This window comes from Polistes fuscatus, unplaced genomic scaffold (assembly GCF_010416935.1).
Source record: "Polistes fuscatus isolate 324 unplaced genomic scaffold, CU_Pfus_HIC Scaffold21, whole genome shotgun sequence".
Classification (NCBI taxonomy): domain Eukaryota; kingdom Metazoa; phylum Arthropoda; class Insecta; order Hymenoptera; family Vespidae; genus Polistes; species Polistes fuscatus.
The window spans coordinates 335137-349001 of record NW_025113098.1 but is presented as its reverse complement, the minus strand read 5'-3'; the positions used below and the strand labels follow the sequence as shown (position 1 = coordinate 349001).

Genomic DNA, 13865 nt, shown 5'->3' with positions numbered 1-13865 from the left:
CCAATACTATCCTCGTTATTTCTTTGAACAAGAAATTTAACTCTTACCGGTAATCACGGTTATCTACTCTCTTCTCGAGAGTAGTCATTGAAGATCTAGAAATTTTCTTGCGATTACAATCTCTTCTAATCTTCACTCATCACGAATAGAAATCTTTTTCTTTTCTATATATATATGAATATGAGTTAGATTTATGTTAAGTTAAATTTAAAACATCAAGGTTTCGATTAATACACAAATATTCTTATTGTTTCATTGTATTGTGTTTTTTTCTCTTATTGCTTTTTAATATACTGATATCGTAACACTTTTACACGTTCAATTTTGTTTTCGTTGAAAAGAAAAAAAAACTAGAAAAATCCAAAGTTCTGTAAAATCAACAATATTTATGTTTATGTAGCACAGTCTAAATTCTACTCTCCTCTAAACTTTTTCATTTGATTTTTCTATTTATAACTATTCCAAGTTACCTAACCTACATCAAAAAATAATATGCGTCTTATTTTTACAATCTTTTTTTCATAGTGTAACGTAATACATTGATAATGTAATATTAATAAACAAAATCATAAATTCAAATAAGAGGAAAAATAAAACCGCTAGACTTTTTATACAGTCTTCTGGTCTTTAATTGAAAAACATTTCAAAAATAAAGTATTACAATTTGAACAAGGATGAACTTAAAACTAGAAAATGATAGTCTGATGTTTCCATTTTTAATATTAAATTCCTCACGAAAGAAGTACCTCTTAGAATTTATTGAACGTCTAGCGTTATATCTGAAAATAAGATATTATATATATATATCAAAATTAGTTCTATAATTACAATAGAAAAACTTTATCTTTTGCTATGAAACTCAAAAGAAGTATAAAAATATCTACTTTAAAAAAATATTTCCTCTACAAGGATTCGAACCCGAGAACAATTTTTATTCAACATTTCTGCTCTAAGTCTATAAAATGTGGTTAAAAATATGATTGAAAATTGACACATTCATTGAATTCACATTGTAACTCACTGCATTATTTTACACGGTCATTTCATCGTGCAGTCGAATCGATTTGCAGGCAAACTTACTTTTTCTTGACAGGGGGTGGGGGGGGACATGGGATATGGGACACATTTTCAACTTATTATATGGCAAAGCTTTTAAAAACTATTTACACGTATATTTACTTTTGTCGTTGTTTACATAGGAAAATAGTTTTAGACAGATGCGATCGTTTGAATGCACGAAGAAGAGAGAGAGAGAGAGAGAATGAGAGTAGAAAACATCGATAAAACTCGTATTACGAATTGGTCAGAAACGAAACGTCACGCACAGTCGCAAAATGTCACCGATGTTCGTTGAAGGGAAAATATCTGGCGTCGTGTTGGTGTTAAAGTACATTCCGTCTCGCAACAAGTGACCTGAAATCTGTCGAACTGGTCTTTCTATTTTTACATTTTCCTTTGTCATAGGATAAAAGAAAGAACGCGTTTACCAATAGGTAGAGACACTTGCGCAAAGTTTTCCTATAATCGATGCGATGCTATTACCACCATAACGCGTGTCTCTTCGAGTTATGGTGATTGATCATTTTCTAATACAACTTGCAAACGAAATTTGTTCAGCGTATAATTTCCAATTATACATGCCGCGAATGTTTCTTTACGCTCGGCATAGCGAGCATACTCGAAAATAGAAAAAATGCGCTGCGCGGCAACATATTGGAAAATTTTTCTAAAATATCTTCTTTGTCAGCAGTCAGCGTTTTATAAATCCGTGCACAGCAACGGCTAAATAAACTTTCTGCTACGTATAAACGAATAAAACAATGGCAAGTACTCGTTGACGTCATTATCACTGACCGATTACACACACATACATACTATCCGAACGAACGTGTGTTGCGTTAGTTTTCAACGCGCATATCTTCTTGAACCATTCATCGATTCACTCCATAATTTTCATTAGAAAAAGAAAATGTAATGTCAGTAAGTAGGTGATGTGCCATAAATATCCAAGCGTGTTCGCACTACGTGCTACCTGCTACTATCTTTGCATCTTTTCTTCTTCTTCTTCTTCTTCTTCTTTCTTCTTCTATTATATCTTGGCTACGCCAATTGGTTAGTCTAATCCATCATTTATTCGAATCTGCATACGAGTATAAACTTTCGAAAAACCATCAATCTTTACGCAGACATGTGCCAGGGATAAACAGCAATTTCACCGGTGTTCTACCTCGTTAAATTTCATTTTAACAATCCCAATGTACATATAATGTACTTACGATCGTTCGTAATCTTACGAAAGAAACATCATTTCGACGATTTCGAAAGACCTAAATTATTCTTATTTCAATAAATAATTCTTAACAATAGAGAGAAAGATATTACTTTTTTTCTGATAAAACATCGAAGGAAAAATAGATTTGAAAGCAGTCACTTGTACAACGCAGATCATTGAAAAAAAAAGTTAAAAGTACTCTCAAATGCGTAATAATTACGTAATCGGGATAAACGAAAGAAACCAAATGAATAAAAATTCAGACACACCTAGGTCAGGTTCCATCGAAATTCACCCTGTCATAGAACTTTTTTAAATGCTACTAATATGCTCGCTTATATAATAAACCTCATTGTCAAATTTCTGTGATTTTCTTTCTAATTTTCATCTTATTCAATTTTATTTGTATCCATGATTACGTTATTTCGATTTCAAAATCTAAAACCTTTTATTCGTATTTAATATCGCTCATTCTACATGTGTGCGAGTGTGTGTGTGTGTGAAATGAAAATACTTGAAAGATAAATTGAAATAAATAAATAAATAAATAAATAAATAATTGGAAATATACATACGTTTACAAAACCAATAATATATCCACTTGATGATTATCTTTAGTTGTATTAAAGATGACATATTGATCCGAAACATTGTACGTCAAATATTTACAAGCTCAAAACACTACATCTTCGACGTATTCGCATCGTCCCAACCGAGGTCCAAAAATTCGACTGTTTGTTGTTTTTGGAACAGTGACAGAGACCTCAGGGAGTCTTACGAGCACCAACGGTGGAAGTAACGCGTTAAAGTTCGACGATTAAATAGTCGAACTTTGATCTTTCATAAAGAACCAACGTTGTGAACCCAAAGATTCGTTTTTTACTAAACAAGTACTTCATTCCTCATACTCATACACATTCCTCGAATAAAATCATCCTTCGATGTAATTCAATGACGTTCAAGAAACCAACTTATCTTTGATGTTCAACACGTTTCGCGCAATTAAATGCATATAGATAGGTACATGACAGAACATACGTAAAACATAAGCTTATAAATATATTAGCAACAATTTTCGAATAAATCAAAACTGCCGGTGCGCGTTTAATTTCCTGCTACATTTTTTTCTCGGCCATATGAACGGAGCAAGAACGAAGCAAAATTTTTATTTTTGAAGTTATACCTTCTTTTCCCAAACCCGTGTTTGGGAAAATGTGATGAGAGTGATTTTTTTCCGAGCGACACCACTTAGTTTGTCGATATTTCAAATTTACGGCATGAAAAAAGTTGTCTTTTTTTCTCCTCTTCTTCCTCTTTTTTTTTTCTCAAGCGGGTCACCCATCCAAGTACTAATCGTACTCAGCGCTGCTTGACTTAAATGATCGAGCGGGAAGTAGTTCTATCACCGCGTCGTGACCGTTGACGCATAAAATAATTCGATATATCTCCCTTATATTTAGTGTGGACTGATATCTATATTTTGATATTTTTTTTTTATTCTTTCTTATACATATATAATATATCGATCGATTGAAAATATGTTTCCTTTCTTTTTTTTGTTAAATAAATAAATAATAATAATTAGTTGCTTATATTCTCATACTTCCAATCCTTCCCCTTTTTACCTGACCACGCTATATATATATATTTATAAAATTAAATAGATAAATTAATAAAAATATATAATAATAAAAGAAAAATAATCGGCTTATATTAGCGAATATTATCGATCATCTAGCAGTGATGGGGGAAACAGATTTTTTTATCAACTATATTCTATGTAAAAAGAAAATAATAATAATAATAATAATAATAATAATATAATAATAATAAAAATAATTAAAAAAAAAACAAGGAAAATTAAAAAGTAACAAGGAAAATTAATAATGATAATAATAACAATTATTATTATTATTTTTATTTTTTATTTTATAATAATATAATATTATAAATAATTTTATAATAATATAATTTTATTTTATAATAATAATAATAATTATTATTATTTTTATTATTTATTACTAATAATAATTTTATATATTTATATATTTATATTAATAATAATTTTATTACATTATTTATTATTAATAATAATAATTATTTAATATTAATTATTTTTTGAAGTTATTTTTGAGGTTATTGAGGTTATATTCGTTTTAGTACGCCAAAGAAGTATAACTTCTTATTATTATTATTATTTATTATTGATAATAATTTTATAAATTTATATATTTATATTAATAATAATTTTATTATATTATTTATTATTAATAATAATAATGATTTAATATTAATTATTTTTTTGAAGTTATTTTTGAGGTTATTGAGTTTATATTCGTTTTATTACGCCAAAGAAGTATAACTTCTTACGTGCGTACACCAGCTTTTTTTGGCTAGCATGACAAAGTCGCAATGAAAACGTTTAATTAATGCACATTGCAGCAGTTCTTGTCGAAAACAAATGACTCGACTATTATGATTTTGATCTCTTATTGTTCTCATAGTCAATATCCAAAACGTTTCTTGGCTCTGTTCTTAAACAAATTTTAGCTTTGCTGTAATAAAAAATTCAACTCGTTTCGTAATAGTCTACTGTTATTATTATTATTATTTCATAGTTATATTTCGTGATGTTGAAATATACTTTGACTATCATCGATAATATTAATAAAATTGACAAAGTTACTGACCCAGCTGTTAAATTTACTAAAATATGATTGCTCAAAATACCGCTGCAGATATTTGAAGCTTTATTAACAACATATCCATGCCGTTCTTAGATACGTCGCTTGAAAATCAAATAAAATAAAATAAAATAAAATAAAAGAAGAGTACGGGAAGAAATAAGAAGAAATGAAATTGAAAATGTTGTTTGCCGCCAAAACGAATGAATTTTTGTTGACGACTCGCGAGTGTCTCGGACGATGAGAGGGGAGTAAAACTTGGTAGAAAACTGTGGCAAAACAAAAGCAAACAAAATTAGCCTTCTTCTTCTGAAGATTGTTCAAGAATGAAAATTGAGAAGGGACTAGTTGTGAATGGATTGTTCGCTCGTAATCGTCCGTCGGTGGTTGGTGCCACGCTGGAAGAAAAAAAACGCGAAAGGAGAGATTTCCCATAGGTTCTAAAGCAGAGTTAAAAGCTTCGATCGATACAAGGAAGGAATCGATAAAAATCTCTCCTTCTCTCTCTCTCTCTCTCTCTTTCTCTCTTTCTCTCTTTGATGAGGAAGAGACAGAAGAAAAAAAAGGAAGAAACAGATAGGCAGATAGAAAGATAGAAGAAAAGAGATGGCGAATAGAATGAAGTCACTCTATAACCAGGTACGAAAACTAAAGAAACTTTCATTAAGGTGGGAAATGCAGTCAGTGGCATGAAAAAAGCAGAATTTTTAATAATTTTTTCTTTTTTTTTTTTTCTATAATAATTAAGTTTGTTTTATAAAACTGATTACACAGAGCTTTTTAATTGTCTTTCAACTTGACTTCTACGAAATTTCAACAAAATAATATTAATTATTTATAAAAATATCGTCAATTTTGTTGGACCCAGTTTTGGAAGTAGTGTTTCGCGGTGACCATTGGAACATCTTACTGGATCATTTAAAATAAAAAAACAAAATATAAATTATTAGTTTAATAATAAATCTTGTTCTTCATCGAAGCTTTTTTATTTTTTTTTTCACAAATTAACAAAATGGCGGCTTTTGGCATTTTTTTTTAGATTTTCGACCAAAAAATCATTAGTTTATTGGTAAAAAAAATCGAAATTTTTCACATAAATGAAAATCCGTCGATGAAGAACTAATTTTTAGTGCTATTAATAAGTAGTAGAAATTTCATCAAAATCCAACGAGTGGTTATTAAATTATAGTGATCACCGAGTTGACAAACATAGTTTCGAGAAAAACGCAATTAAAGTTTGCTTATTTGAATACGGTATTATATTTTTGTAAAATTTTAAGCTGGATGGATGAGGCTAAACTTTTATTATATATTTTGATCCGCTAAATCCGAATAGCATAATTTTGTTGCCGAAAAGTCGAGCATTCAATTGTTTATAGCCAATTGTTTACACAATTTTTCACAAAATTATAGTTTTTCGGGATGAATTAATTTTTTTTTTTTTTAATATTTTGAGCAATTTCAAAACGAAAGTATTCTTTATAAAATCTTGCTAAAGCTCATAATTTTTGAGTTATAAATTGTCGAAAATTATCTATTGCGCGTTTTTCAGTGTTTTTTATACGCTGAAAATTGATTTGCCGCTTTCGTCCGCTACCTATCAATTCAAGGATATCTCGGAAACTATTAAACTTAAAGAAAATGTTACAAAAAAAGAAACATCCATTGTTTAAAAATCCTGACTGCATCTCCCCTTTTAACGGCTCATTCGCTAGAAACCGAATTTCATTGTCTTTTCGTTTATTTCTTTTTGTTCCATTGTCTTTTGCGGTGGCGCATGTTTCGATCAAAAAATGGCATTGCCTATTGAAGAAACGTGGGTTTTAATTAACCCAGCGGCGAATCGTTTTCCATTATGAAGAAAAAAAATGTCGAGTTGAATGAACGTAGCTCCAACTGTTGCTCGATGTAATCTTACATGAAAATTGTATTCCTCCCTTTGGCGGGGAATATTCGCGTGGTACTACCGTTACGTTGAAAAATTCGATTCTTTGAAATATAAAAATGCATCATGCGCTATTGCAGGAGTCAATAAAAATCCAATAGCGAATGAGCAATGTTTCATGCATTTTTGACGATCGGCAAAATTGTAGAAATGTTTTTTTCTAGAATAGTCTCGTCGCGTTTTCGTAGGTAATATTCGAAAGGCGAATTCTGCTCGGTTGTACAGCCCTCCTGGGACTCTCCGTGTGCATATGGGCGGTAGCAATAGGAACCGACCATTGGTTCACCGTCGAAGCACCCAATGACCAAGGCCTGCCTCTGGGAGATTCTGGAGCGACTGGCCGGAGACTGATCTACAAGCATATGGGTCTCTGGAGGGGTTGCGTCAGTGGTTTAATACCTAAAACGAAGAATTCCAGCGAGCTGGTGCCTTACAGTAAGTGCGTTCATTTAACACGTTGACTGCAGCCACTTTTTACGTGATTTTCCCTACCACGTCTACGTACTACGCTTTTTTTTCTATTATGGGTTGCATATTTTGTTAAAATTTGGTTTACAACTGATAAACGGCGTGGTATTATTGTTTTTTATCTATTTTTTATGGTGAGGCCACCGGTGACCGTCGAGGCGCTGCAAACCATTTTATGATTATTCACTCCTTTTAAATACGGAAAAAATTGAGGAATTTATAGCAACGAATAATTTCTTACCCATTTTGACAATAATTATGATTATTTATTTATTTATTATATTGATATATAGATATTTATACCACGCCAACACCTTTTTTTCTATTATGGGATGCATATTTTGTTGAAATTTGGTTTACAACTGATAAAAGAGCGTGGTATTATTGTTTTTTATCTATTATTCACGGTGAGGTCACCGGTGACCTCCGCGGCTTTGTAGACCATTTTATGATTATTTGCTCTTTTTAAATACGGAAAAAATTGAAGAATTTATAACAACGAATAATTTCTTACCCATTTTGACAATAAATATGATTATTTATTTATTATATTGATATATAAATATTTATACCACGCCAACACCTTTTTTTCTATTATGGGATGCACATTTTGTTGACATTTTTTCTTACAGCTGATAAACGGGGGAGCGTTGTATAATTTTGTTTTATCTATTTTTTATGGTGAGGCCACCGGTGACCTCCGAGGCGCCGTAAACCATTTTATGATTATTCGCTCTTTCTTAATACGAAAAAGATTGAGGAATTTATAGCAACGAATAATTTCTTACCGTGACGATTGATTTTATTTGTAGAAGATCTATACAAAGACCAAAGGGATCGAGTTCCAAGAAAAAATATATTATATTTACTCAGTTTATAATAGTAAGAAAAACCTTTTCGAAGAACCTCCTACGGATTGTTTAGTATTTTCTTTAAATTTGTCTATTTCATATTTTCTTCGAAATTTGTATCCTTTCTTTTGCAAGAATCTGAAAATGAATAATTTTCGAACAAGTATACTTACATTGTAAATTCAATTGTGTTATAGAAACAAGTAATTCCTAACTAATTTTCCTCGTGATAAAAAAATTATTTTTACGTATTTTGTATATCGTAAGTTTCTTCGAAAGCTTATAAAAACAATGATTTTGTTTAAAGATTGATCAGAATCGATATTTACTCTAATTATGTATTTTTACATGTGTTTGTTGAGGTCACCGGTGACCTCACGGCAGTTAACGTATTAACTAACTCTGACGCAAGCAACTCGCCTTTTGCTATTCCAATTCGATATTTTTTCAATGTCAAAATATTACAAAGTAGATTACGGAAACCAGGCGAACACATTCAAATAAATAATCCCAACGTAATCCAACGAAACTTCCTCAGTTTCAGTTGTTTATTTTTGTAATTGCCGACCGAAACAAATTCGATCGAGTACTTTCAATTATCGATTATTATCAAACGACACAGTTGCACGGAACTTTCTAACGTTTTCCAAATGAACGATCAACTTAATTATGCGTTCTAACCATGGTTGCAAGTTTCTATTTGAAGTTGGTCTATTTACTTGTCTACTGAAGTATCCTGTGCCAATTCCTATTAAAATGTATACGCACAATTTCCGACATTAAATGATATAAGAGAACTAGTTGCGAATGTATTTGCAGTAATAAAAACATTAAACTCAAGGCTTAATGTCGAAAATTACGAAAATCATTTTATTTTCCGACTTCTTAACCGATTAAAAGTTTCAAGCATTGCCTGCCAAAACAATGTTTTATATTAATATACAGGGTAATTCGCAGTTGTTAATGCTCGTGAACGTCAGACCACCATCTTAATATTATCTCCTCCATCTGTGATAATATGAACAAATTTTCTTACGTTATTGAAATGCTTTCAGACGAGAGAACATTATTTTTATCATTCACTAATGGCTTTTTCAAAGTCACACATGTTTTTTTTTCTTTTACGTTTCTGAATTTCTAAACGGATACATATACTTTTCTCTGTTGTATGTTATAACTAACAGGACTATGCATTAATCCATGTGTTATTTGTTTATTTGTTTATTTATACATTCACAGGATTTATCTATTATTACATAACAAGAAATATTTAATATTGATAAATAAAGAAATATAAATAATATAAATATAAATAAAAATATATACATAAAAATAAATATCAATAAATAAATAATATATACGGAGAAATATAATGTAAATATATAAATAAAATAATATATAAATATTATTATAAATATATAAATAAAATTTATATTTATAAATAAATAAATATAATAAAATATAATAAAAATATACAAATAAAAAAAATTTATTATTTAATATTTATTTTTTATTTATTATTTATTTTATTATTTATTATTTATTTTTTATTTATTATTTATTTTATTATTTATTATTTATTATTATTATATATATTATTATTTTTATTTATTATTTATTTTTTATTTATTATATATTTTATTATTTATTATTTATTATTTATTTTATTATTTATTATTTATTATTTATTTTTTATTTATTATTTATTTATTATTTATTATTAATTTTTCATTTATTATTTATTTTATTATTTATTATTTATTTTTCATTTATTATTTATTTTATTATTTATTTTATTATTTATTATTTATTTTTTATTTATTATTTATTTTATTATTTATTATTATATATTATATAAATTATTATAAATAATAAATATAAAATAAAATAATATAAAATTAATATAATATAATATAAATATATAAAAAAATATATAATATAAATATAATAAATAAAAGGAATATATAAATATATTTACAAAATTTATGAAAAATTTATAATAAAATCTACGTTAAGTTGCAATAATAACGATTAAAGAGAAAGAAAAAGAAAAGATAAACAAAGTTATACAATTCTATAATGAATTTAAACAAAATTAAATGAAAAAACATATTATACGTAAATACTACTTGAAAATGACTCGAATTTGAAAATATCTACATTAACATCGAGTACTTAAATTATTGTCTACTATTTTGGTATCAATCATCCTATTCGCGTCATGCAATAATAAAAAAAAATGTATCAAATCTAAGTAGACGATTGAGTTTGAGACCCCTTAACTTATTTATAACAAATATTTTTCCCATTATCGCAGATGGTACTTGTAATATTTATTCAAAACACTCACTTTCCTCAACGCGTTATCTAATTGTCGATGGAACCATCTGGGCGGGTGGGGGGAGGTGGGGAAGGCGAGGGGAATTCGAGTGACGAGAAAATGACGTCGACTAATATTTGCGAAAAAAACAAGGCTGACCATAGAATCGATAATAGAATAAATATTGTATAAAAGATTCTCGAATGAACGAACGGGTTGGCGATGAAACGTGGAATTGTCGTCGACGTTAGTTTCTTACATTTAACGCACGTGTGCTGCTTTCGTTGAGACTTCAGAGACGAGTGTTTCGACAAAATAAACGAGGAGCCAGAAATAAATGAAAAGAAGGGGGCTCGTCTTTCTCCCGCTTCTGCTTCTTCTATCCTTGTTTCGTATGCCGGTAAAGTTGCTTGCTTACGTGCTAGATAGAACGGACAGCAGCATGAAGAAGATTACAAAACCAAACTACGATTGTATGGATTTTTTTCTATCAAAACTCATTCTTTGGGAGTGATGAATTTTTTTGTTCATTTCAAGTTTCGTATAATAATTCAAACGAATAGTTTTATTAACCGACAGAACAAAGACGTTTTATGAAACGCGTACTGACTGAATATCAATTTATTATAAATCGAAATAGTTTCAAATATATCAAAATAGTAATAATATATATCGAAATATAATAATATTGTATTAAAATTTTTTTTTTTATAAAATTTATTATATTTTAAAATTATAAATTTATTAATATTTTATTATATTATATTTTTTATTTAAAATTTATTTTGATATAAATAGTAATAATATATAGTAATATATAGTAATATATAGTAATAATGTATAATAAAAATAATATAGTAATAATATATAGTAATATATGGTAATAATGTATAGTATAAAATAATATAGTAATAATATATAGTAATATATAGTAATATATAGTAATAATGTATAATATAAAATAATATAGTAATAATATATAATATAAAAATAATTCTATCAAAATATATAGTAATAATATAAAAAGTAATATAATATAAAATATAAAATAATATTATTACATCAAATATACAATCGAAATATATCATTTTAAAATGTTTTCTTTAAAAAAGTAATGATCTTATTCGTTTTTATTTTTCATAGGTGTATATTAAATAACTAAGAAAGTATAAAAATCGTAATTTGTTGCTTTCAGGAGAATGCAAATACCAGGAAATGTTTCCACCTGAAGCGAAGATAGACATGGATCCAGGTTTAGACAGGACGGTTCTTAGTAAGTGATACTTTAATTACTAAACTAAACGAAATATTATTATATTAAAATATAAATCGATTAAATACGAATCTTAAAAGAATAAAAATAAGAATGAATATTCTAGACAAAGAGTAACAGTGTTCTTTGATCGTGTGGAATTGGCAGCAAAACGAAATTTCGACCAATGAACGAGCATAAATTCTAAACCCTCGTAGTCAAAATTTATCGAATAGTTTTTAATTTATAAAAATTGATATATGCTCGAATCTATCGAAAAATATGAACAAAAAAACAAATACACATTTTTTTCCTTTTCTATCGTTTAACAATATTTTTCTAATCTGTCTCTTGAATTTTTCATTGCAACACAAACGATTGATAAACATTAAAGAAAAACCACGTGGTATGTATAGAAAAATCAAAAGAAATGATTAAAACGATGATTATCTTTCAAATGACCTATCCTAAATACCTAAATTCAACGAACAGAGATGAAATCGAGAAAATCGTTAAAGCAATCGCATTGAAAGTTTCGAATTTTTAGATAAAATAAAAACATCTCATCGTTGACACACACACATAGAATAATATTATTTTGATTATATTTTTTTTCCCCATATATATAACTGTAAAAAAAAATATTAAGTACCCTCCTAATTGATATTAAATATTATCAATTATTTTTCAACTTGAAAACAATGAAATAATTCTTAATAAGAATAAATAAATAAGAATAAAATAATAATTTATTATTAAAATATTATTATTATTTATTATTAAATTATTTATTAAAAAATAATAATAATTCTTAATAAGAATAAAATATTTATTTTGATTAATAAAAATATCACATATAACGTGTGTTAATTTTAGTAATTACGATTAATAATGAAACGTGTAATTTATACGATACATTTTCCATTGTTCGCAGATTATGCGAGGACCCAGGTCTCGTTCGCTCTTATTAGTATGTTTATAATGATAATGGGATTCTGTTTCTCCATCTACACGTTCCGCAACCCACGATACATGTTCAAGCGACTAGCTGGTGGAATACATTTCATTAGTGGTAATACATTTCAAATATTTCAAACGTAATTACGATTAGAATGTTTCAAAATTCTAATTCAAAATAAATTTAGAGAAATTTCAATTCTAAAACTTTACGCTCTGTACTATTGAAACTCGTATGTATTTAAGTCAAAATTCTTCCTCGCATAGTTTTGAAATATATTTTAATAGGTTTTTTTAAGCGAACAAATATTGATTTAGTGGATGGGATGCTTCATTTCAGACATTAGTTCTGCTCGATTACCTAAAATATAAAATTCGACAAGGTCAAATATTGTTTAGGCCAATGCAAAAATAATTAAGCAAAGATAATAGAGTTTCAACTAGAAAAACGAGTCTGAAATGATCGAAATATCGTATTTTTAATGAAATTATGTGAATTTTCAATGAATTGAATTTTGTACGGCTCATTGTTTGTTATGAAATAATTGCATAATTGATTGTTACAGCTGCTTGCAACATGGTAGTCATACAAGTCCTACTTTCCTCGGTAGAATATGAAAGAACGAACGTTTACGAAACGTTTCCTAAAGGTGCATCCATGAGATACGATTTTTCCCTAATCCTGGCATGGATCGTCTTCCTTTGCAACCTAGTCGCGGGATGTGCTTTCATGCTTTTCTCAAGGAAGAGGAAAAGAGACAAAGCGCCAACCGAGGAAATCGCTATGGCCGATGAACCAACGATAATCGGTCGTTAGGAGGGTTCCATGAGTAGGAGGAACATAGGAAGGAAGGTGTCAAGTTAAATGAAACACTCTGTATACGCAAGACACAAAGAAAGGGTATAACTACGCTTGCGCGTCCTACGTGGGTTTACTACGTTAAATTACGCGCAGAGCAAAGCTTTCCAAAAATATCACCCCATTATATTATTTCTCGTCTTCTCCGGTTCTTCGTCTCTTAAAAATAGTTGTCCGCCGAAATATGTGTATATATATATACACATATATATACATAACAACTATATCTATATATATAGATGTATATATATAGAAGA

The 13865-nt window shown here is 28.4% G+C and overlaps 2 protein-coding genes across 3 annotated transcripts in view; both read left to right on the top strand.

Annotated features, from left to right (window-relative positions):
- LOC122517793 overlaps positions 1-5078 on the top strand; it is a 14424-nt gene extending 9346 nt beyond the window's left edge. Inside the window, exon 3 of the mRNA XM_043636352.1 lies at positions 4891-5078. The gene's annotated coding sequence lies outside the window, so the exon portion shown is untranslated. The remainder of the gene's footprint in view (positions 1-4890) is intronic.
- Positions 4939-13865, top strand: LOC122517778 (transmembrane protein 114). 2 transcript variants are annotated; one of them, XM_043636337.1, is made up of 6 exons: positions 4939-5595; positions 7090-7336; positions 11736-11813; positions 12187-12198; positions 12727-12864; positions 13316-13865. In XM_043636337.1, exons 1-6 carry the CDS (start codon positions 5563-5565, stop codon positions 13564-13566), a joined length of 759 nt encoding a protein of 252 aa, XP_043492272.1. In that variant the 5' UTR covers positions 4939-5562; the 3' UTR covers positions 13567-13865. The 2 variants fall into 2 exon arrangements, with proteins under 2 accessions (XP_043492272.1, XP_043492273.1); XM_043636338.1 differs by lacking the exon at positions 12187-12198 and having other exon boundaries at positions 4940-5595.